Source organism: Astatotilapia calliptera, chromosome 1, assembly GCF_964374335.1.
Source record: "Astatotilapia calliptera chromosome 1, fAstCal68.1, whole genome shotgun sequence".
Classification (NCBI taxonomy): Eukaryota; Metazoa; Chordata; class Actinopteri; order Cichliformes; family Cichlidae; genus Astatotilapia; species Astatotilapia calliptera.
This window is the reverse complement of record NC_137422.1, coordinates 32,590,577-32,616,898: the sequence shown is the minus strand read 5'-3', so window position 1 is coordinate 32,616,898 and position 26,322 is coordinate 32,590,577. Positions and strand designations below refer to the sequence as shown.

At 39.1% G+C, this 26,322-nt stretch overlaps 1 protein-coding gene across 1 annotated transcript in view; it reads right to left on the bottom strand.

Annotated features, from left to right (window-relative positions):
• tox3 (TOX high mobility group box family member 3) overlaps positions 1 to 22,153 on the bottom strand; it is a 37,178-nt gene extending 15,025 nt beyond the window's left edge. Inside the window, exons 1-2 of the mRNA XM_026173773.2 lie at positions 21,340 to 22,153; positions 1,004 to 1,069 (exon numbers count right to left, since the gene is read on the bottom strand). Coding sequence (XP_026029558.2) covers positions 1,004 to 1,069; positions 21,340 to 21,441 — 168 coding nt within the window. The 5' untranslated portion in view covers positions 21,442 to 22,153. The remainder of the gene's footprint in view (positions 1 to 1,003; positions 1,070 to 21,339) is intronic.
• Between the last annotated feature and the right edge of the window lie 4,169 nt (positions 22,154 to 26,322).

The window sequence follows — 26,322 nt, the reverse complement described above, 5'->3', positions numbered from 1 at the left end:
CACTTTATGAACATGAGGTCATGCGCTCCAGACACTTCTGTGTAGCTGCCCGAGTTTGAATGTCACAGTTGCATCCCTGCTGCCCAACTGACATGAATGAAAACAATACGGTTAACAATGACATCTATTTCAGTATTTTGGAGCTACTATGTAATGATGCTTTGCTTTGGGTTTTGAAGCCAGATCAATCTCCCCTGCTAAACTGGATGAGATTAGACAGTTTGAACCACAGAGGATGATGGGTATTTTTGGTGCACTTGTCTCTAATGACAGGGCAGCCGAGTGGGTGGAGGGGGAATAAAATGGATAAATTTAGCACACTGTTAGGACTGCTATGGCTCACAGAGTCCGTTATATACCTCCAGAAGAACAACTGCTCCCTTATTCTTTTCAATGCGACAGTATAGTACACAGTTTTTGCAGCAGCTCCTCAGCCAAAGATTGCTGGTGACATTTCACTTTCTGTAAGTGCCAGGAGATAGCACAGCTCAAAGAGTGACACAGCTATGGAGTTTGTTTATGCTTCTTTATTACATCTTTGAAAAGAGAAGGAAAACAGGTGTTTTTATCCTCAGCTTTCTGAGATATCACTTCATCTTACAAAGCATAGTTGAAGCAGTCACATCACATTAGCGTCCGCTCTCACAAGTTACAACCAAGCCTGAAGAGGTTTTAAGGAGAGGAGGAACAAATTGGATGGTAAAAATTTATTTCCTGATTGAGATGGCAAAACAGTCATTTATTTCCAGGAATATTTCCTATCAGATATGCAGCTTATTCTGACAGTTATTCATGGCACTTCTACCGCATCCCATTATTTTCAAAGAATTATTCAAACGCCAAAACCAGAGACTGCTTTATTCCATAACATGTATAAAAAGGTGTAAATTATCATTTTATTTAGTCATGTTTTAAAAAAAAAAAAAAAAAAAAAAAAAGACAAACAAAGACTCATTTTCACACCCAAATTTGTTTACATTCATGGAAAACAGAGTATACTTACATCCCCAGCAGCGAGCAGGGCACCATTCGCCTCAGCCATGTTCATGTAGTTGTTATTATTCTGGAACTGGAAATGAAAACAAAGAGAAAAAAAACCCACAATCAGCCGAGTGGTGTCCAGATAACATCCAGTGTAAATCAACTCACTTCCCTCTCATAACCAACACCTGTCACTCAAACAGATTGTCATACATGGCTCTGAATATTTGCACACTGGGTTAACCCCTGTCTCTACATGCATAAGCACATTCTGCCACTCTGCCATTATTGTGACATGATGAGAGGCATTTGAGAGGCCCTGGCCAATTCAAACCAGGGTAATGAGAATCTGGTCCAGCTATTCAGCTCTTATGGGATAGCAATTAAGGATATGTTTGCATCACAAAGCCAAGTATCAAGATGCAGTGGCAGGTTATTAACTTAAAATAACCTATGGGAGAGGAGTGATACTGGGGGGAAATAAGGAGGTAGAGGGTGTTTTTATTATGGCTGCTGTACGTTTTAGGTCAACGGGAACATTTGACTAAGTCCATGTTCATGAAGAAACTAATTTCCCCCTGATCCGTTACAAAAATATGTTTCTACTTCAGCATTTACATATTAATAGATACAGTCTTTAGTGGTGAGTTGGAGCCATACTGTAAAGACACATTAGTGATTAAGGGAGTTGATAAGCTATCAAAACCCTGTACTTTGGAAAGAAATAACATGTTTTTACAACATCCCCCCCGCCCCTACCAACCCACACATGGCCTGTTGGCAAAATGGCAGCCACTTCCTTTCTTCATAGACACAACCATGCTGACAGGTAGGAACAATGGGACATAGAATGAAGAATTATGGGCTAGCAGCTGGGCCCACGAGCACAATGCACCTCTCTGTGAGTGAGGAGAGCAAACCCCAGCCTACACAGCTCAGAGGAGAAAGAAACGCAGCACGTTTGCGTCTTCATGAGAACATTTTACCTGTTTTTAACAAAGCTCTGAAGTCATCTCTTTTGTATGTTTATTACAAAGTCACTCTCTTAAAACATCATGAGTGAAAAAACTAATAGACGAGGGGGAGGGGGGGAGAGGGAACAGAAAGAGAGCGAGGCAGAGAGAAAAATGCTTCTTATCAGAGCAGAAGCCAAACAATAGTGGAAACAAATTAAGATCAGAGCAAACTGAGAAGTGCATTAATATATTTTCGAGCCCTTTGTGGTTTTCTTTCTATACTCTTTTTCTTCTGAGTGGTTAGTATGCGAATGTAATTACCGAAAGAACTGCTGCTAATCAACTGCGAATGGTATCCATTAATTAGGCTATGCCCTGGAGAGAGAGTTGAGAGTCAGCAGCAATGTTAACAGTGTTGCGCACCAATGAGAACAGGGAGCCACAAGCTCCACTAGCAGTTGCTGAAGCAGGTGGTATGAGCCACCTAGGCTTCCAGTGCCATCTTACCTGGAGCTGTCCTACTAAACTATATCCGACTCAATTGAGTTTACATATTTGAACAAACGTATAAAGACACACACACACACACACACACACACACACACACACGAGCCTCTGCTGGAAAAGTAACTGTCAATAGCTGGCACTGCTTCGCTTCCCAGCTGTGTGGAACTTTGAGTCATGACATGGCTAGGTTACGTCAGCTACTCAGCTTGTAATTAACCTTATGCTGGGCTTATCTTGGAAGTGTTACTCCGTTCCCCGTCTTCTTTCAGATAATGAATTGAAGTCTCAAAGATATCCTTCTCTATTCAAGCACTAGAACATTGTTGTGATTGTGGGGGAGATACGGCTTCATGCAGGGCTGCTTCCGCCTCTTCTTGCCCTGTGCCTGAACGAAAGATTTTTTTTATTTATTTATTTTAAATCGGGGGGGGCGGGGGGGGGGGGGGGGGGGGGCACCAGTTGCTCTCAAATGCAAATAGTTGCCTGAGAATTTAGAGGGAAAAATGTACAGTGAAAAAGAAGGAACTTTTGATTTTTACTTTGTTGCCTTGAAATAAAGAAAAAAATGTTGCCCTAGATTCCATGGAAACTTCCTGCTCTTATTAATAGCCATTTTCAACTCAATTACTTGAAATGTTACACCATTTTGTAATGCAGAAAACACAAGAAAAGTGAAAAAAGTGTGAGTGTTTGTGTCTGTCTGTGTGTTTGTCTGTGTTTGTCCAATAAAACAAATATCACACAAAGGCATCCCTGAATTGTAAACTGTAAAACAAAGATATTGATCCAAATCACTTCAGCTTCATTACAGAAAACATGATCAAGTCAAGTCCATGTGCCAATTAGCAGTGTTAAACTCCCTGGGCTCTGTCTCTCTGACTCATGTTTTTACTGTGTTTCCAGGCCCCTTTAAGAGCAGTTCAGAATCTCCTCAGAGAACTGTGCCTAACATCCCAAGAAATGTCCCCAGTTACCAGTATCAATCTTCACCATTAAAAGCTGTACCATGTCGGGCCGGAGGCCTCGGCGGACAAGCAGAGCAGGGAGTGGAGATTGTTATTTTTATTCCCAATTCATTTCTGGGGTAGGGGCCATTTTGGGCCCATGTTTGCGGCATTGCCGATTGAGTCAAATGCCAGATTAAATTAAGTGTGATTGGAGGGACCGCGCAGTTGACGGTAAGGGACCGTGCTAAAATGGGTCAGCGTAGACAATGAAGGCCCTGTAATTAAAATGATGTGATGAGCTAGAGGAGAGCTGTGGCTGCCATGTGAAGAGTCAAACAACTGTGTGCCTGCCCATATGCAGACCTAAATGAAAAGTTTGGGAAATCTGAAGGATGGGATCACTTGATTTTTGGAAGATAAAGGCTCCTAAAATACAACAAAATGACTGTAAATGTCTAGCACTGCAGTCACAGCCCAGACAGGTTTGCTATTTGCAAGAAACCAGGCTCCTCAGTCTTCCCAGTTCCAAAAAAAGTCAGTTATGTACTTGGGCTTTGCTTCTTTCAGCGGTGGGGAATCATGAGGAAGCCATAGAAAATGGTGCTTTAAAATAGCTTTGGGGTAGAAGGCTTTTACTAACAGAGTGAATTCACAGATAAAGGTGCTCTGTAATATGAACTGTGCTAAGAGTTAGACATGGCTACATGGCAGCATAAAATGCTGGGTTCCCAGTGTTTTTATTTCGCCTTCTGCACCACCAGCACATTTCTTCAATAACTGTTTAACAGGAGAGAATTAAGAGCTTACATGGACCCTGATCCTGAAGTGAAAAGACTCCAATGTCTGAATAATCACAGGCATTTAGAAAAGCCAAGCAACCTTGCAGCAAATAGGATACGTGTGAATTTCTAGATTTTTCTACAAATGCAAAGTATTGCTTTTCTTATTAGTCTTCTGACTAGATTTCAGAGATTTTTTTTATTTTTATTTTTTTTTTAAATCGCAGTGAATGTTTCAGTTATTCATTATCAGAGACAGTAGTACTAATCACAATTTAAACATGTTTTTTTTCCTGACTAAAGCCAGTGTAATTTTGCTTGATTTTTTTCCAGCTATCTTTTAAATCCCACTGCAAGAACATTTGTATGAAAGAATGTCCAGTGGGAAATAAGGTGTTTTACAGCTATTACAGCAAACAAAATTATTTCAACCTCAGGGTGAACACAATATTGCACCAACATGACCCCCTCTCACTCCCAATATGATGGAGTAACCACACAGATCTTATCAGTAAACATGAACTGGACAACGAAGAATCCACAGAATACAAGCCTGAAGAGCCTTTGATAGCATAGCTGCCTTCTCTTCATGCATACAAATGAAATGTGCATATGTTTTAGTGCAAACATCAAATATTGCTTTATCAATGGCAATTAAATGATAAAGCATGACTGGGAAAATCCAAGGTGACAGTTTTCACCAGAAAAGGGAGAAACATAAAAGAGTGTTTTCTTTTATTTTCAAATCAGCTTCAAAAGACTGCTACTTGGTTTTACTGTACAATCATAAAGTTATAATATCATAGCTGTCTGTCAGCAGGTAACCAAATTGGACACATTCTTGCTCCATACTGAAAACCGCCAAACTAATTCAATCAAGAGCCTGGGCTTTTCCAGAAGCAAATCAACTGCTGACAAACGATTTTACAGTTCAGCTTGAGCTCAGTAATCACAGCCTAGCATGTGTTCTCTGGAACATGACACTTGCGCTAATATGTTCTCCAGTGGTCTCCATAAAAGACAGTGAAAACACCACAGTTAAAACGCAATCTTCGATCCCAAGTAGCCCACTGTAATTTTCGATCTATTATTTTATGCAATTTCCTTTAAGGCCCTGCCCATAACCAGGTTTAGCTAACTCTCACACTGAGTGCAGGAGGCTGGAGATTCAAAAGAGCAGCACTGTTTCCTTCCCTGCAATACTGGTCGGACTGTGTTGTAGCCTCTGGGAAAGTTATCTTCCAGAGGTACTGCTCACCAAATACATGCTCATTTACAACCCAATTCAGCATAAACACTCTGCAGCTGCGTCTCTGGTGATCACAAGGCCTATTCATGCACAGCAGGCCACTGTGCATGCAGAGGCAAGCTGACATATATAGATATATTTCCTCCTATGTGTGCAGCAGTCAATTTGTAAAGCAACTCCACAACACAGCATGTCCACACAGTCAGCTAGCAAGCTGTGTTCTGATCTGCGGGCCGAATCGATTGGTAATTCAGTTTAAAGCTAAAATCATTACTCCCCCCAGCCCAGCACTGTCTTCCACTATTAAGACTGCTAGTCCTTAACTACATAAGGTAGCATTGAGGGGAAGTTCATTGAAAGCATCTCAGTCTTCCTTTGCCTCTCAGTGGTAGTACCCCTACAACAGTGCAGAGAAGCTGGTGTGAGAAAAAGTGGGATCTGAACTAAGCTGATGACAGTGTTGTTCAGGCTGTGTGGTGATTACCCTCCCTTCACACCACACAGACCACTATAGTCTCAGCTAGAGGTATCACAGCTTGCTTTAGTTTAGTAAACACTGACCTGGAGGAACAGTTTTCAACCCCTGCACAGATATCAAACCTCTCACAAAAAGACTGTTTCCTGGCCACAGAATGGTAGGGATTCTGCTCCGACGGGGAGACACGTTTATTTAACATTCGATCAGAGAAGGTTAAACAAGGATCTTTAACTTTTGGACCGTGTAATCATTAAAGTCTCTAAAATAAGAAACTTTAGGGCATCACAGATGGGGTTGTTATAAGCAAACCCAAAAGCAGAGCCTCTGTTCTTTACATTACTCCAAACGGCAAAGGAACACTATAATTCCGTCACAGCGCATAAAAACAAGTTTGCATGTCCAACCAAAATGACAAGCTTAACTATCAAAATAAAGGAAAAAGTTACAAGTGATTTCACAGCTCAGCAAATATATATTATATTTTTTCAAGCTTCCCAGTCATTATGGCTGTGTTAAAAGACAGTAAAAGGAGAACTATAGTTTGTGTATTCAGCATGTTCCTTTGGGCAAAATTTATATTCAGCGCAGACACGGTGTATGAGAGCGATAACACGGAGACACAAAAAGACCAGAGTGAAACAGCATTTGTAAAGTCAGGCAGAAAAGTTGTCAATGACTAAAAGCAAACATCTGGCATATACTGCATCTGTTTATTTTTATTTTTTTTATTTTTTTTAAGAACACATTTGACCTCAACCACATTTTTATAATGGCTAACAGATCAAGTGACAATGTGAATTACCGATTTCATATTGAAATTTACATTTTTCCAAATAAAATAACTGCTACTAAATACAGATTCCACAAAAAGACTTTACAATGTGTTTGTCATTCACCTATGCTCTCTCTCCCTCTCTCAGACACACGAACAACAAATCAAAGGCAGTGCAGCTGCCATGCATACCTACTATTAGAAGGAACTGGGTGCTCAGTGTCCTGCACTTGGTCATGTAAGGAGACCAAGGATCAAATCTCCAACCCTGCAATTAGTGGACAATCCACTCTACCTTGAATTATGGGCTCACTAAATTAATAGGATTTGGTAACCGCTATGCTAAGAGTACAGTGCTTTATTAGATAGTAGATCTGTCAGGTTGTATTTATGCACAGTTGCTTTGAGATGTCAGGCATCAACACATCTTTAGCAGGTAATGTAAAATAATTATAGAAAATGTCATCTCAGTTTAGTGTGTTAGGATGCTAACATTTGCTAATGAGTACTATACACATAGTTGTCACGGCTAATAGAAATGGGATCAGAAATGGGTCATAAAACAAAGGAAAATCTGGTGCAAAACTGTTGTTACTATTGGGAATCATGAATCTATGGATGTATGTAGGATACAAAATTTAACAGTACTCCGTCCCGCATCCTGTTGAGCTAATCTAGTCTGGACTAAAGGGTAGACTGACTGAAATGGCCTATGTTAGAGCAGCAATGCCTACATGACTAAAATTAGTCCTTGTTACTCTTATTTTATATTATAAACGTAGCCAGTCGCTTTAAAATATAAACTTCTAAGACTTCTGCTTTCTTGTGTAAATGTGGACTTTTAAGTGTAATTTACAGCAAATGTAGCTGGACTAATTTTATAGCATAGTCGCTGCTAATATCACTGCACTAGTTACACAGTAGACCTAAAAGCACACAGAGGTTCTCCATGGCTACTGTTTTCTCTGAGGCCTAAGACTTGCAAATGTTGCCAAAACAAAGATGGTCTCAGGATTTGTCATAATGGACCAATAGCCTGAGCTCAGCAGCCTCAATAGTATGCAGGTCAACATCCAACATCCCATTTTTTCCCTGGCTGTTGAGTCTGCTATGTACTCTCAAGAGCAAATCCTAAAAGAAAGCGCGAGCTAAATGGGGTTCCATCTTTGATTTGGCGGGGTGCAAAGCCATTGGCCCACAGCCACAAAGGAGCTTAGGCAATGGAGAGGGCCTCAGAAACATGGTGTAGCTTTCTCACAATTGCTGCTGTTGCATGGACACACCGCTCTTGAGGAAGTAACATGAGAGAGGCTTGTCTTGTTGGTGTTGTCTTGCTTTTACTCCTAAGCCATGTCTCAAGGCTGTTTACTTTCAGCCGCTTTGATGCAACTCCAACTCAAGATGGTATCAGGGTGTGGATTTTAACCTAAGCTTGTCCTGTTCTGCTTGCCATTCTTCTACTTCAGAGCACAAGGGTGCTATCAGGTTAAAGAAGCTAATAGTATTTTTTTTTTTTTTTTTTTTTTAAATGGTCAAATGTCAAAAAGTAGAAGAACAGTTTTGTGCCAGTGGAAACAGGTTTGCTTCTGATGGCACTAATGGTTGTACTTTTTTCCTGATTTGTCAAATGGCTTTGTCACTAGGACTTCACATAAAGATCCACTGAAAGCTGCAGGGAGTGGAGCACAGACACTTTTTTCCCTTTCTTTTTTTTTTTAAATTCCCTGTGTGCTGTTACTGACTAATACAATCATTATGAATGGCTCTGGGAATGTGCACAGTCAAGAGCTTTTAGTGCTGGACTCAAAACAATCCTCTATTTCTTATCTGCTAATGTTGGATATAAAATGATGTAAAAGCCTAAAGTGGTGAGAGCATTAACATCAAACTATTCACTCCATTAAAAGCCTAATGTATTCTATAGCGTGTTTTTGAGCAATGTTATCAAGTAATTAGCCCAGTTTAACAGTATTTAAAGCTATCAAATATAAAATCTATTTCTTTCTTTTGAGAAATGTTTACAAAAAGGCATTAACAGCAAATAGTAAACTGGAGGGTTAGTCCCATTTTTCATCATAATTCTCAAGCCCATTAAAATCTTCATGTATGCAACCTGTGTCTTTTCTGTTATTCTTAGCAGAAGACCAGTATGCACAAACCAGCCAGTTGTTCAATCTCTATAAATCTGAAAAGCACAAACTGCTGAGCAGTGACTCGTATATCAGTCTATTATATACTACAGGGCTGACTGTATTAAACAAATGGCTAGGCCTGCAGCTGGAAAAGAGAGGCAATATAGAGAGAGCAGAGGTTATTGTCTAATTTAAATCTTGGCTGCTTTCCCAGAACTGTACCACATTCCAATTTGTGGCTGTGTTGCTTGGCGCTACTGACAGAGGTCCGGCTGCAAATACTCTCGGGCTCCTCTCCAGAAATGCGTCTCCAAACTGACAATCAACAAGTTGGCAGAGATTAACGGAATGATGGGAGCAAATTAGGTAAAATAATGAAAATGCACTAATATAGATGCCGTGCTCTGTTATTTTCTTCCACCTGTGGTTGCAATAATGTATCTATAATCATTAAGACTTGATGTGCAACAACACAGGCTCATAAAGAAAGCCAGTACATTGCTTCTGTAATGTCTTTGAGTTCCATAATGAAATAGCAGCTGGAAAAGACATCTGTGAACACATAGTAGTTACAGAATGGTTGAGTGAGCTCTTAGAAGCAATTAGCTGTTTCAAGCATTTTCTCCTTGGCATACTATTGTCCGTTCATCTGCTAGATTGACAGCACACCAGGACATCATTAGCAAACCTGACAGCTGTTGAGTCGCAGACATTGTTTTTCTTGTGACAGCCACCATTAGGCTAAGTGCTTCACTAGTGTTTTTAACAGTATTTAAACTCAAAATGTCACTTTAACATTTCCTACTTCAAAAGCAGCGTGAGATTAAGATACCAGCTTTGAATAATTACAAACACTAAGCCTCAACTTTGATTCCGTATCATTGCACTGACATTTAAAAAGATTCGGAACAAAGACACATTACACATCTTTTAGTCATAATGCAAAAGTTATTCCTCTCCTCGGTGTAAAAAGACAGGTCGGAGATCAAAGGCGTATGAAAAACCTAGAGGTCTGCTTTGTGTGGAAGTGGCATTTTTTTATTTTTTATTTTTAAATGGAGAAGATAAGTTAGGAAAGTGTTTACACATTTTTTTTTAAACAAAAACTAATGCAAAAGCATTTGTTTAATAAGACTTGTCAGTCTGTGGCCAATCAAAAGCAACCATATCTGGACTTAATTTCCCTAACGATGGTATCACACAAGAGAAAATAATCATATACATTATACCTGTAAAAATCCTCTCTGTACAGGTATGCTTATTTTCTGCTTTGACAACAACTCCCTTTGAGCTATTTTTATCTAATTTCAGTGCAGGCGGCTAAGGGGGGGGGAAAAAAAAAGGGGGGGGGGGGGTCACTGACATTTTCTGTATTTGAGCCTTGCCCTCTATTTTAGGACCATGCTGAGTTCTTCCACTAAAATAAATGACAGAACGACAATCTACTCTCAACTCGCACCTTTCTGCGCACATGTTCTCCCATCACTCTTCATTTATCTTCATTAGGTTTGTTTGACCCATCACCAATCCTCTGCCAGTGTAAATATAAACACTACAGTCCATAGAGATCATCTCTATATGTGATATCTTGCAGAGGTGAAGAGCAGCTAAATGTAAATGGCCGACATGTATATGAAAACCCACTCTGGAGTAGTCGTGTAACAAACCTAGAAAGATAAATTCCACCGATCCAATTAATCAATATATAAACAAAGCCTGTGATGAGAAAAATCAGTGATTTCAACAGGGGGCGCCATGCTGTAAACTACCGACTACAGGTTTAAGCAGGAGTGCGGAACAGAAATCCCACTGTCAACTTGTCATCGGCTAATTTACCTGGAGCCAGAGGGGGAGATTCACTGGACACATAGGGAGAGTTAATCTCTTCATTCATCTTTCGCTAAAGAGATCGACCCAATTAGCTTGCCACATTGACTGACAGCCCTTGTGTCTGCTTTTCTCCCTTGACTTTTCCCTTGCTTTTTAAAAAAAAGAAAAGAAAAAATCAGGAGTTATGCAGTTTATGCTGGCCCCAGCTGAAGGCTGTGAAAATTATTCGAGAGTACTGTACAACAGTGAAATAATCATGATGGCTTTATTCAAATATGTCGAGTCTGAAATATTCACCACTACAATTTTCTGTGACTGATTAGCCAATGGAAGGGCTGCTTGGGGATAGCTCTCCAGAGCTCTGTAATTGAGCGGATTTGACTTGGGAGAGTTTTTCTTCTCCTGATAACTACACATTCCCTTTTGAAATGTACTTTTCCTTTTTTAGCCTTTCCTGGGAGCCAGTGAACATCAGAGTTATAACGCTTGCAGAAACAGCATGTATGTAGGACAGTTTATATTCTGATCGTCATCTGTTTAAAATGTGACTCCACATTGTGTGGATTTAATCATTTCCCACTGTATCACTGGTTGAAGGGCAGAGAGTGCAGAAACATCAGATCTGTAACCTCAAAGATCAGGGACAACAATAGCCTGAAGGTCTGCCACTGTGACCATCCATTTGACATAAATCTCTATGTTCCAATACAGATATTGTAGTGACAATTTCCCAAGTGCACCTTTATATTCTGCAGTTGGTTTATACATGTGAGGACTCGCAAACCAAAATCAGGAATAGGAAACAGTGCGCAGAAAGAAAGAACATCAAATGTGTAACAATGAGCCGTTTCATTTTAATTCTGTATGCTTAATTATAACATTAATATGTCAATCCTGATTTTGTCCGGTTCTGGAGACAAGGCTACATTTACAAATATCCGTGTGCCAAAACGTACTGAAAACAGCTTTCTTCTTTCACATTAAATCTCATTTATTTTCTACAAGGGGAAAAAAAAGAAAACGATGTTGTTATTCTTTTTCAAAAACACACCACTAATGCTCTGGGGCATGGTTTGTCATTGTTATTCAGTGCTCGCTCACCTACACTTAAAACATGATCCTTCTGGATTTTAATTAAGCACCAAGGTACCTCCCAGGGGGTTCTGGCTTGGCAAAGGAAACTACTTTGATTTATGTACTACTTTGTTGTTCCTGCTTGAAGCTTGCATGTTATGAGAGACTGTGGTGATGAATGAAAGAACTGGGCAATTATTCTTATTTGTTAATTAGTTCCTGTTGGGAATGCATTATTGTGGATTCCAACACTAAAAGATGAACACATCGTTGTCCCTTTACCTGTCAACAGCTATGTTAGGACTGACTAAACCGAGTATCATGCTACAAGCTGGGTGCATGTTCGTACATGTTTGATTGAAATTGAATGTTAAATCAACTAAAGCTGTTAGGAATTTGCCTGATTGTCAAGCATGCCAGCAGAATAATGCAGCAATTTACATGCATCCCACTCTACCCACCCCACCCACACAGCAGAAAATGGTACAAATCAGCAAAAATACTTATTTGCAGAACCCGATGCAATGCTATTTCAACAGCAACACTATTCAAACAGAATTTACTGGCTGTTAAACAAGCAATTAACAACAGCTCGAGAACATTTAGTAGAAGTGCCAATTACTGATAAACCTCTCAGACTTGGGGATATAGGAGAATTTGACACCATAGTCTTATGCATTAATGCACAAGGCAAAACAATAAACCCATAAAATATTAACAGCCGCATTCAAATCAAAGTGGGAGCTGACGACAAATCTCTCGGTGTCACTTGAAAGGGAAGTTGGCCAGGCACCTCAGTGACACAAGGATGGTTTAAGAGGAAGACCTTGTGCAAGCTCTGCTCTCCTGGATGCATATCAGAAGCTAATGGACTCTCAAAACTACAGGGGTGCTGCGGGATTGCCACGATTAGCTCGTGGAACTGCTGAAGGTCACCACTGCTGAGCTGAGCAGCCACAAGCCTTCATAAAACCATGCAGCGTATCATTATTTTCAAAGTGTTTCATTATGGACGGTTAACCTTGGCTAACTCCAACCTAACACTTTAATCAGATGCCTGTAATGCTTTGGAAACATTGTAATCATTCAGTTTCTCTTCTTGTTTATCAGCGGGGGAGAAAAATAATATTGGAACTCCTTAAAAAAATGTTTTCCAAGGTTGTGCAGGTATTTGAAAAGTTACACTATTGAGTCAGAACCACCACAGATTAGAAACTCGATCAGTTTCCTTGGAAGGAATGTCATTTAAATGAATTGTCAGTGGCTGTCCGCAGAAGGAAAGCCCTGGCCAATGTAAAGGCCTCACAGACCTTGATCTTGTTTCTACTTCTGCCATCCCACACTACGACCACATGCAAGAGCTCACAAGCCAGCAGAAACATACATGCACATGACAGTAAACAAGGACATACTGTGAATGAGCCTCAATTTCACCTCAGAAATATCAGAAGTTGACTCAAGAATTTCATGGCCTCCATTCATAATCCCGCAATTGAGGTTTCTGGAGAATGGACCTTTATTATGTGGTTGGAGCTTTTACTGAGGCTGTGTCCATTGTTCCTTTTTATTGTGGAACTGAATAAAAACTAGATAGATTCATGAATACTGCATGATTTTCATCAAATAGAAAATCTCTTGGAAGAATTCTCAAAGCAGTGTTATTTCAGTAACATGTTGAGAGCTGTTTATTCAAATGAGGACAGCTGATGGGCAATTATAACCAAAAGAATAATGTCAGACGGAAGACAAGAGGTTTTTTTTCCTATTTTGTTTTTTATTTTTAAATGCTGAATATTTTTAATTTGAGTTCCCCACAGGATTTACTCCTGACAAATAGAGATTAAAATCTTTCTGGATTTATGGGAGCCATAAAAAAAGCTGTTGGTTGAGGGCGAGGAAAAGATTATCATCTTAGATCAATATTGAAAAAGTTCAGTGTGCCGTGTCTCATTCTTCAGGTCGGGTCTGCGCAGAAATAAAGAGAGTGATGGCAAAACAGACAGCTGAAATACAAGTTATTGTTGTTGAATTCCTGTGGCCTTGTTAAAGAAATGGATACAAAGACATTTCTGACAAACCAAGGTATGAAAGAGATATTAAAGGGCAAACATTTAAGAAGAGCTGTTTCACTCCCCTTAGGGACTAAAAAGAAAAAGACAATCCTCGAGCAATCAGCGCTGTGTAACAAGAGCTTGATTCACTGCAACTGAATAACGATGACAAAAAAAACCCCCACAGTAGTCATATCAGAGGACTCCTATCAGTCTTAAGTATGTTTATAGAAGATTGAATCAAGGTGCTGCAGGTTGAGATAGCAGATTTTTTTTTAACTCTGGGGACTATTAAAACTCTTGTTCAAGGGGTAACGCAGGTCTGTAGGCAGCAGTATTCCTGCTATGGTAGTTATTATATGAAAAGAAAATATCATCTAACTGACTCACACTTTGTTTGAGACATCGTGTAAACAGGGGACAAAACGGTAATCAAGGTTATAAATTTTACCAGAAAGTGTCAAATACATCTAATTTTTTATTTTTAAAGGAGTGCTTTCATCGTTTCCTGCATGATAAACAGGTTTTCTTTCAAGTTAGTCTTCCTTGAACTCTGATGCAGTTCTGCTTGAAAACATGCCATCCATTTCGCCATTCAAACAAAAGTTTTATTTACCTACATTATTTAAGCTCTTTGTCCAACGGGTCTAAGGGATATTTGCACACCTGCTACTATTGTCAGTCCTTTTAGTGCAACCTGGTAACAAGCTGCATTATGGGAATGTGTGATGTAGGAGGGGGGCAGCAGAAAAAAGGGAGGATTAATCACACTGTGTAACAAGTAATACTACACACCTGCAGCTCATAGCCCTGTAATGAGAGAGAAATTCACACTCAACCTGATATATGAACAAAGGTTGGGATCATGAATAATAATACCTATGACGAGGCTGGTTTCGGTTTAACGGTTAAAGCAAACTGAAGCATATAACAAATTCAACCCCCAACCAGCGTTTATGCCTTTCAGTAAAATATCTCAATTTTGAATAGTTTTCAGTATTTATCTAACTCAAAGGTCATTTAGATGCAGAAATTATGAAAAGCTGAAAGAATAAAGTCTAAATGTGAAAACAGAAGCGATAAATTCAACCTGCACTGCTAATAAAATATTACCCATAACTGTATGAGACATCCATCAGTGGCCTGTGCACTTGACAAAGAGCCAAAGGCTTAAGTCAAGCAAGTCAAGTTAAAAGGAAAACTGCAGAATGTTTTGATACAGTCTGTGAGCCCATTAAGAGAATTGGACATTAGATCTATGAAACATGGGATGGCTGCCTCTCTGGAAAGCTTTAAAAATGAATGCGTCTTAACAGCGAGGCTAACCACTAAAGGGACACAACACTTATTGAATCAGCCAACCAGAAGTGATTGACTGGTCCTTTTGAAACTGCTTAATTCATGGTTAGAAACTGTTTTCTGGAGCACAGGGGGTTCTTCTTCCTCCTTTTAATAAGTCAACAAGGTTGAAGCTGTCAAAAATGTAGTGAGCCAAAACCAGATTAAAACAGTTGATCATAGTGGAAAAATCTCTCTTAAGGGGCTCTGTCTTGAACAAAAATGGGCACAGCATTGACTCATTCAATAGAACTTCTGAAGGTTAATGATATCTTTGGCCTTACATAACTTAAAGGTGCATTACACTAGAAGAGGTTGGTGTCGTTTAAGAATTGTACACAACAACATGTGTGCAAGGAACCATGCTATTGGTAACATATGCTAACACAAAACCTCTTAGTTAATCCTTCTTTTCAAAAACCATTTACCATTTCATTAATTTCCTGTCATATGATCAACAAGAATCATAGACACCATTCAATAAAAAATATGATCTTGTAGTGCTGTACCTCGGGATTACAGACTACAATCCCATGAGGATTTGGGTGAGTGCTACTTTGCGCTTCAGACAACCTCTGCAATGACACAGACACCTTTGACATAACCTCACAACCATTAATTTTTCCACACTGTCAATCATTTAACTTATTGTTTTAAAACTAAAAAAAAAATCGTACATATTGCGTACCTCCTCATGTCACAGCTTAACAAACCTCTTGTACGCCAACTCTGTTTGGTATTTGAGTAAACTCTCAGTCTTATCTTAAGACATCAAACCCTAAAGCTAAATCTCAACCCCCTCGCTGACCTGGACAATGTCATCTTCTCCACTTTTATAGGGAACTCTGTGGTCTAGATGAGTTCCATCTTTTGGTGTATCTCTTGAGTTATGGGTGCTTTTTAAGTGAGCTCAGCTCATGCTAATGCTTTGCCATACAATTTCAACATATGTTTTAATGAAGTCAGCAGTGAAATTATTACTGTCATTTTTTCATTTGAACTTTAATGATGCATTAACTAATTAGATATTTGAGAAAAGTCATAACACGGCTCCACATGTAACTAAGAACTTAAAGATCTAAATGATGTTAATTTACTTTTTTTAAAGCTATCCAAATGAGAACAAGTGTTGATTTATCCAGAAAGTCCTTAAAACACTGAAAAGAAAAACAACAACTCTTCTGTAATAACTTACCATAATCTTTTGTTATGATTCATGATTTGAACGGTGTAGTGATGTTGTTTACATGACAACACTGTGCATCTGTTCTCTTTATACCACTGGAAGAGATGTTTTTGAAACAGCCACATAGCTACACATAGTCAAAAGGGAGAATTTGTCATTTTATTAAGCAGGGCGAGGACAGACAACAGTGGAGTGGATCCTTGAGGTGAAACTATACGCACAAGGAAAGCCTACAGCACTAAGACACTCCATATCCAAGCATGATTTCTTTTTTGCTTTTAATGTGGTTTCCCCTATTTTTCATTGGACATGAGATTACATCAAGACCAAATCAGCACAGCAAGATGGTTCTTGTCTATAGAATGGTGCCTTATGGTTTGCAAATCGACCAGTTGGGAAATAACTTCATGGTGTGAGGTCTGCCTAAATGAACCACACTGAGTAATGCACAAGGAGATGTAATGAAGTGGATTTATGAGCAGTGATGGCAAGATTACAGAAGGTCTTTACGAGTGCTGATCTGGGTAATGGTCTATGTCTGTTGAAGATTTCAGAGCTGGAGGATTTGTCACATCCACCTCATAAACAAAGTGGACAACCTGATGTTATGTTTTCCACTCTGTTGGATCAGATTGTCATACAGTTGCAGAATGCTTGTGGGATCAAAGCAACAACCATTAATGTTGCTCAGAAGAAATGGCATGCAGAAAATGGAGCTGGGCATTTACAAAATACGTGTAGTGCCGTCTGCCACATATAGCAGTCATTCTTACAGACAGGAGCTCCAAGTGCACAGTGCGTCTTCGTGTAGAACAAACTAAAAATAACACTCTCTTGTCTCACTGGGAAAATTAGGTGTTTAATAAATCTGCTGAACTACATCTCCTGACAAGCTACAATTAAAGGACTCAGCAAAACACATCAGCTATTCACTTCTTGGACATTTAAACATTTAACATGCACCTTGGAGTCATATCCATCAAGTGTTGAGTTTGACAAAGCAGACAGCCTCCCTGCCCCTCCCCAAGACACGCACACACGGCATTACCGCACACACACATTTAAAGTTGTGTTTGGATATGTTTAGAATGTGTGTGATGAAATGGCACCAGCTGTGTACACTGGAGAGATGCACAAGGCCCCCTGGTTAAGAGAGTTAACCCCTTCCCTCCCGCTGGAGCTTAAGTGACAGCAGAGACAAAAGAAACCTGACGTACTATGCTTTGGACAAAAGAGGTTATTGCCCAGGGGTTAGCTAATGTGAAGCTACATTAATTCACTTCCTCCAGACCTTAAAATCTGTGTTGTTCCTGGTTTCCTTACATATGCATGTGTCAGTAGAGCTCATATAAACTAAGTAGTTCATGGCCTACGGCCCATTTCCCCCGCTCAGTAAAATCCTTTAAGAAGTGCATCATTTTGGGTCTTGAAGAACTTTCTAATCAGGGAATAACAGCAGAGCTAGTCTGTCATATTATAGCTTATGGATGATAAAATACAAAGCCGACAATAAACAAATTATCCAGAGTCCTTTATCAATATGTGGTCGAAAAACAACAAAATAAAGCATGTGTAGCTAAAGAGGATTTGTCATCAAGATCATTTCTCAGAAAAGACTTATTATGCTGCACATAAGGCTGTAATCCTTAACAACTGAGTCCAAGTTGATTTGGCACTACCTGTTGTTAATAGTCTGTGGTTTCATGCAACAGCAAACACAGCATGTGCATCTAAAAATCAGTGTACAGTGCAACCGCCAAACTATTAACCCTGCCTTAATCAGTAATCAGTTTGTTACCTTTGCAAGTTAATTGGTTGATGAAACAGGTCTACAGTTTGGATTTTTTTTTTCCCAGACACAGTCAGCAAATATGATTTTTGAATATATAAATTGTTAAAATGCTGACAACATTATTAAAAAAAAGCCTAGTCACAAATTTCTAAGATGTTTAATTATAGTTTGCCCTTTCCTTTTAAAATGCTTCATTAAGCACAAACTGTTGTATGTCTCTTAACAGCACTACACAGCAACACAGCAGAGATCCTGCAAGACTTCCCCCCCCTTCTGTAGCTTTTGTCATGTACAAAGGCTACAGAATCTCATAGCAATGTGTTTATCTACATCCCTCTGCTATACTGCCATTAAAATACTCCAATGTATGGTCAATTCTCAACTGCAATGAATTATAATGTCTCAGTGGTGCTGGTATTAGTTTTCCAAATAAACCTTCAGTGTTAGCACCAGTGCAGGTGAGGAGTTTGTATTAACATCTGTTGGTGATTTCTTGGCGCCTGGAGGTAATGAAAGCCCACACTAAATGGATACTGTATCTGAAACATTATTAAACCTTTAGGAAAAAAAGACCAGATGGCAATAAATATGGCTATAACAGAGGGTCTCTTTCAAGAAACCATTAAACTCAATCACATTTGACTTTTACAAATACCAAAACTAGTTAAATCCAAACAGCTCTTTGTCTTTGGTTTATGTTGTGCCTGACTGAGGAGCTTGCCTAGAGAAAACAAGCAGCCTTAACCATGTTGCATCACTGAAATCTCTTTGAATAATAAATAAGTGCATATATATGTACGAGCTCATACACAGATTTAAAAAGTTTATCAAACTTCAAAAGGGAACTTTTATAAATTTTACCGACTACAACCTGGTGTTGTTAGAAGAATCCAAAGAGCCAGGAAAACCAATAGTCATTATCAGATAAATTGAAAACAACGCTACCTGAAGTAACAACCAATCAGTAAAAGTAGGAGCCTTGGTGTTTTTGCCCTTGAGCATACCTGTTCCGTGTTCACCCTCGAGTCAAGGTAGTTTAAGAGAAATAGACCCCACTGTGACAGCCTCGTCACTCACCCTGCACACGCTGTAGTCAATGTTTATAACCCACAGAAATAAGCCTTTACAATTTCAGTTTCAATAGAGAAACCGTGTTTAATTTCTCCAAACTGCAACAAGGGAATTTTTCTCACAAAATAGATTTTATATGAGAATTATTCAGCTTTGTGAAGTTGTGGCATGTTTCTCCTCAGCACCTTCATCTCTGTGCCAAAAAAAGGGAAAGAAATGGCAGCTTCATTAGTCATGACTGCAGCACCTAATTAAGTTTGTGCCACTCGTTTGGATTTTTCTGTAAATTTAAAAGAATCTCTGATGTTTGAAAGTGCCTCTGGGCCCTTCTGTCTCTCTTGTCATTAAAATTGAACATTTCCTGCACCAGCATTTTGAGTGGGTATTGCCTGTTTTCAAATCAAAACTGTAAATCTAGTGAAAGTTTGGCTGCTCGCAAAAGGTGCTGTGACAGCTTATAAATAGATTAAAGAAGTAATGCTTCAGCTCTGTGACTTGTAAGCATGCCACATCTTTTAGATGACTAACCGCTCTGCATTGTGCTACCTTTCAGCAAGCCGATTCAAATAAATTGGAGGCTTATTTGAAAGATGCATGCAAAAGAGCCTATTTGTTCACAGTGGAAAGGCATTGTAATTAGCATGAAATGCATGCTTTGTACTCTCTCTCTCTCTTCCTCTTTCCAACGTAACTGGTAGAGATACTGGATAAGCACCTTCTCACCACCCTCTCTCTCACTCTATGCCTCCTTTTGCATTGTGGCCAATTACTGTTACAGATGGAAAATTTCACTTGACCCGGGGATTTTATGAGCAGGAATAAAATCGCACTTCAACTTTTACACCAATTCAAAGCAATGTGGTTAAAGTTTCTTGAGGCTGATGAAGACATGATGAAATTGGGCACATATGACAACTTGGCCAAATGACAAAGAGCTGATGAAACACTGAGACAAACCTGGTAACTGTTTTAAGCAGCATCAGATTGCAAATAGAGCTGCATTACGGGGCTGAATAATTTGAGAGGGGGGTAGTGTGTCGTGTCTAAGTGTGCATGTGTGTCTGTGTGTGTTTGGGGGTGGGGGGGGGGGGGGGTATCATTGTTTAAACTTCATAAAAAACTGTTCTTTTTGACTGCCACAATGATGTTCTCTCCTGCTGTTATACAAGAGAGTCAAGTTAGTGACTGATCACAGGCCTAACAGTGCGCGTGTTACATCACTGACAAAACATTACAAATCATCAACTGTGTTTTACATAACCTCATAAGCTCCAGTTGCAAGAGTTATTAAACTTCAGCTTTGTTCTTATTCACAGCTCGGACACGGTGGCGTTTGTATACAAATGCGAGGAAGCGAACAGATCAACATGTAAACAATGCAAATACATCATGCAACCTGGCAGTGGGCAGATAAAACTGTAGTGCACAGTATGACAGTCAAGAGTTTAACTGATGCCATGGGTAAGATAAGTGCACAACACGCTGACAATGAATAGCTTCATACGGAACAGATAGTGAGCTGTCCATTCCTCTTTCTGCTTGTGCATGCTTTTTTCCCCCTGAAATGTTAATGAGGAATATGATACTTGGAGCTCATTCTAAGAACTGCTTGCAAATGCAGTGAACAACATGAACTGAAGGCGGTTTGAAAATGAGGTTAAATACACAGCAGTTAACCAAACGACCAACAACCATTTCTTTATCGCGTTGTCATTTTATTTAACTGCATGACGTGGCCGGTCATGAAGAAGAGCAGGTACCTGACAGCCTACATCTTTTTTTGTTTAAATCACATTTGAACTGTAATGACAGGATGTTGAGAAACACGGAACCCTAAAGGCAACAGCGCCCATGACTGTGGAGCACATCAGTCTGTGAGAGTTTAGCAGTGCGACGAGGCAGGTTTGAGCTGGACAAAAAGTAACACTGTGCCGCTACACTTGTCCTGTGCTCCCGTTTCCTTTCCTAATGAACAACAACAAAGTTTGCGGCAAGAGAGGAAAGTACTGATTAGGCGGAAAGAGAACTCTGATTCAAGGAAGGAGGAAGTGAGTAAGGGGAATTCTAATTAAATCAACTTAATATCGGTCAGAGTTTCAATAATTAAGCTAAAAACTGTGTACTAGTGGTTCCAGTCCCAACGTGATCGCACAACACAAAACAACACTACGGCGCGAAACGGGAAGGATTTCTCACCTTATTGAAGTTGTAGTAGCCCAAACAGTGGGCAAAATCCAGGTTTGGTGGATCTCCCGGAATAGAATTTCCACCGGCAGTCGGATAAAATCTTACATCCATGGTGTGTGAGGGAGCCGCGCAGCTGTAGTTGTAGCCTGCTCTGCACGGAGCTCAATTTGTTTCTGTTCTACAATCCAAGCGCACAGATAGATGGAGAAAGAAAGGCGGCGAAACTGACCCAAGCTTTGTTGGGTTAAACGAGATATTACGGTAAGAGAAAGGGGGACAGGTAAAGTTAGGATATTCCTCTTTTTACACCTTACACCAGTCGCTTCATTTCTGTGGAAATCCACATGAACGCTGGACTGAGCCCAGGAAGCTGTCCCTCAAAGAGCAGCAGACGCTGTGTGCCCATGCATTTACACACAGCTGCTGCTGTATACAAAGAAGCCACGAGACCGGCGAGTGAGCGTGGGTCCACCTCCTTTTTCCTCCTTCAGACGCAGAGAGGGGGAAGGAAAGGGGAAAATGAAAACTCTAGGAAAGTGGTAATAAATACCACGAAGTAAAGTCCGCGCGTCAGGATAGCGCTCAAAAACGTGCCCGCGTCCTCCGCCGTGTTTCGCAGAAGTTTATTTTTCCAACTTGTAAAACTAGTTGGTGAAGCAGTTTGAGGAAGGAGCAACTAGCTGGCCGCTCGAGCCCATCTGCTAAACACAGGTTTTGTACAACAAGCTGAACAACACTCCACAGATGGTGCAATTAGTGAATGTGATGTACTACACTGAGTATCTCCGTTCAGCCTTCGGCTCTGCCTGTCGTAGTGATGAACAAGGCAAAATGTGTGAACAAGCCAGCCACTCCCCAAACACACTAAGCCACTCCCATGAAAACACTGCATTTAAGTCCATGTGACATGTTGGCATATGATAATTGATCATAATTATGAGTCTGTATGTGTATATTTTCTTAGCATACCTTTTTATGCCCTTTTAAACGGTGACTTTCATAATGAATGGCAGGTTACATCCAAATGTAATTTTACATCTTACTCTGTTTTTACTCTGCATTACTCTGCCAAAGCCAACAGGTACGATAGCTCCTGCAGTTTTTCTCCCGTTTGTTTTTCCTTGATTCTGCGAATTTTAACCTTCAGTTTAGTTTTTCACTATGAAGCTTTTCCTCCCACTGCTACTGTATTTCATGTTAATGCATATTTTATACACGTTTCTGTCTGTGGCAGTTTGTCACATATGTTTTCAGAACTGACAAGTGTTTTTGATTTTCAAGTCATATTGGTACTGGTCACAGGGCACCGAACAATATACATAAGTAGACAAAAATGATACACCAGGTCGACATTAATCCACAGTTCAATGATTGAAGAAAACTTTACCTTTCCTAAGCTGGAAGCTTGCAAAAAGAGATGAAAAAATATAATCAAAATATACTTTTTTCTGGTTGGTAACTTCTACACAAAATATTATAGCAATAGCAGAAGGTTCTGTGGATTCAAAACATTTAACAAGGTTTTAAATAGGGCTAAACTGTTCAACACCATATATGAACTTCGATAGCTTTACTTTAGACAAGTAAAGCTCTTAAAACTGGTTAGTATTATGGTATAAACAACTTGAAAAAGAAAAAGGCAAAACAACTACAGATTTATCCCAAACAATCAGAAAACTGCTTTTTGCTGTCAGTAGTGAAGTGTCTTTTCAACTGGTTAAATTCCCATGGTAAGATAAGTTGAACTAGTTGGAAGTTTTGGTTTAAAATTGGCTGGAAGCACCATATTTTCACTAATCTTTTATTTACAGCATGTTTTAAGTGCAGTACAGAGTCTCCGCTGGGCAACTATGTTTTAAAAGTGCAGGTTGTGAAATCACAACTTACTAGCATTACAAATGAAGCACAGCTGTAAAGTTACAACAGTGCAAACTGTCCATTGCATTGTCCATGGAATGTGCATGTTTTCAGCTGGTAATGCAGAAAATGTATACATTTTTAAATTTTGTTCGTTTGTTTTGTTTTACTTGATTCTAATCTTCTGCTCATTCTCTTTTACATTGCTGAATACACAGCAGAGAGCAGAGAACACACAGCAATACAATTTAATCTGTAAAATGAATTTCACTCTAATCTGCTGACAAACTAAAGAGATTTCCACATCTCCTTTATTATGTTATGTGACAGCAACCTTTTAATGTTTAAATGGCTCCAGTTTGGATGGATCCACACAGAGCTCTAATGTGTAGTCATCATGTTAGAAACAAACAGCAGTACAAAGCGCTGTCTCGGGGTTCAAATAATTAATTTGAAACAATCTCTTATGTTATTTTCAACAGCATTACATTTTATTGTTCGACATATTTATGCTCTTTATAGATTTTTATGGCTATTTTCATCATCTCTGGTAACATTTGTCTGATAACTTGAAGTAGGCTATGCTCATAGGGATCGTTTGTGCATGCAATGCCCCTTTTTATGTGAGTGTATACAGAGCCTGAAACAGAAAGCTTTGCTTAACAGAGAATGTTGATAACCACCATCAGTTTTGTCAAGTCAGCTAACGCAAAGAATTCCTGGCTGTGTTGAACTTCCCACCCAATATACCATCTGGTGTGGGCTAGCCCACCCACAAAGCTTTTTGCTCACTCAATACACACCAAATCAAAACTTACAAAAAGTATTTTTGTTGTTCACCTAGTGTAAATAATAATAATAACAATAATAATACACAAAACAGGAGTACCATTTCTAACTTCTTACTGAGTGGGAAGCCCACAGGCCAGCTCCAAAATCTCCTGCTGTACACCCTTTTAACGTCGTCATAGGTACATATGCACAGAGGTTTAATAAGCCCGCTTGTAAAAACTGATGACTCAACATGTTGTTTATGTTATATTTTTATTTTTCTGTCTCAATTTAAGCATAGGTCTGGTTTACAAGTAGCTTTTGCAATGCTAAGATGTGTTGTGACACTCTCTCTTGCTCTCCCTTGGTTAAGCTAACACTTTTAACATAGCGTAGAGCTTTACTGACATGCTTTGGTGGGAGAAAAAGAGCTTCTGTGTCTTTATTTGCATTTCTGATTTGGTGCAGGGCACTATAAGAGATTTACAGATTTTGGAGAGTCTGTCTTTGCAATATAATTTTCAGTGTTCTTCAGCCTGTAGAAACTATACAGCTGCTACATATGGACTAGAACAAAGTAGTTATCTAAATATTACTTTAACATCGTGTAAGATTTTTTATTATGTTTATTTTTTCCCATGCAGAAAGACACTATTCCCAGACAGAGAACCCAGTATTTGAACAGGGACTCAAACCAGCAACTTGAAGGTTACTAGTTGGCTGCTCTGACCTCTTCAAGTTGCCCATCTATTATTTCTAACACAGGATGCAAAAAATCCACCTGAACGTAAGTTACCAAATTTTCTTGCCAGTGATTTCTTAAAGTCTACACAGTTACAAAAAAGTAAATTTTTCAATAACAATAAAGATTTACGGTTAGGGTTTTTGATTTGAGGAAGGGTTTTCTTGGTTCTGGCTTCTGTCAAGCTTCACTTAACCATACTGGCATAATGAATGAGTCTACACATGAATAAATGCACAGCCTGAAACTCATTATGTCCATTGTATTCACAAATTAATAAAAAAGACAAAATCATTTGTCTGATTTGAGATTGATAAACTAACCAGTAGCTGAAACTAATTATCACACACAGCTTCTGTCAGTGAGATTAAAGAGGGGACTGCCATTCTTCCAATGTCACCTTCAAACATAAAGACTAATATATAATTAACAACTAATCACTGATAAGAAGAAATACTAAGGAGCAAAAAAATAACTATTATTCTACCAAACATCCTCCTGAATTTGTGTGTACACATACGTGCACCTTTACTCTTTTGTTTTTGTTTTAATCAAATAAAACAACATTTTTATTGAAGTTGATTATTGCAGTGATGATTCAACCAGACACATACTGTATGTATCCCTGGCCACTTTACACTATCTTGTCCACTTCACCGCTTTGTTGCGTTGCTCTACTCGAAACACTTACTCTGTCCTTGCAGTCTGTGCTACCAGCACACACTTCTCAGTTTCTAAGTAAGAAGACAAGACTGTGCAAGTGTTACTTTTAGGATGGTGCAGGAAGCTGTTATTTCCAGCTAGAAAATCAAAGACATTTTTGAGCAGTACCCCATAGCAGTGGGAGGGAGTATGTGTATGTAAGGAATCCATAGTTTGCACCTATGAAAAATTCTTTGGAGAAGAAGACCATGCTTTATACATTAGTAAAACAAAAATGTTATAGGAATCTGAATTTACAACTAAAGAGAGGGTTAAAGTGAAACTTTAGGGACTTACTGCTCACTAGAACTCTAGTTGTGCAGTAAGGACATAAAAAGTTATTCAGCTGTCACAGTCATCTCTGTACTGACAAAAGAAGACATCAGAATCAAGCAGAGAATTAATCCTCCATGTGAATACATAAGCCAGATTTTGTCGTTATGTCATATTTGTCTGCAAGTGTCAGGTTAGCTTTATTTCCCAATAAATCTCTGCTTTTTCTTGGATTCTCTAAATGAACACAGTCTACTTAATCACTGTCTCGTTAAAAGTGTAGATTACAATAACACAACTTTTTGTGTTATACATTTTCTTTCGGTGCTTTTTCAGTTATGTTCAGTTGTTCGTTGATGTAAAATAGAATATTACATGAAACATGTTAAACTCTGAAGCTTGCTACGGCACATTATTAATAATTATTCCTGCACGTCACACGCTAGTTAAGAAAATAGTGAACGCACCAATGTCCTATACAGTACATCACTGTAACACAAAAATAGCTTTTTTCCACTTTCTGTCATCTATATTATACTGCATTTCTTTACATATTCCGATAACATTATATAATTATATATAATTTGTCTTTCCTAGATAGGATGCATTTGAGGAGCTGTTATGAAACAGAGAAAAACCCTATGCAA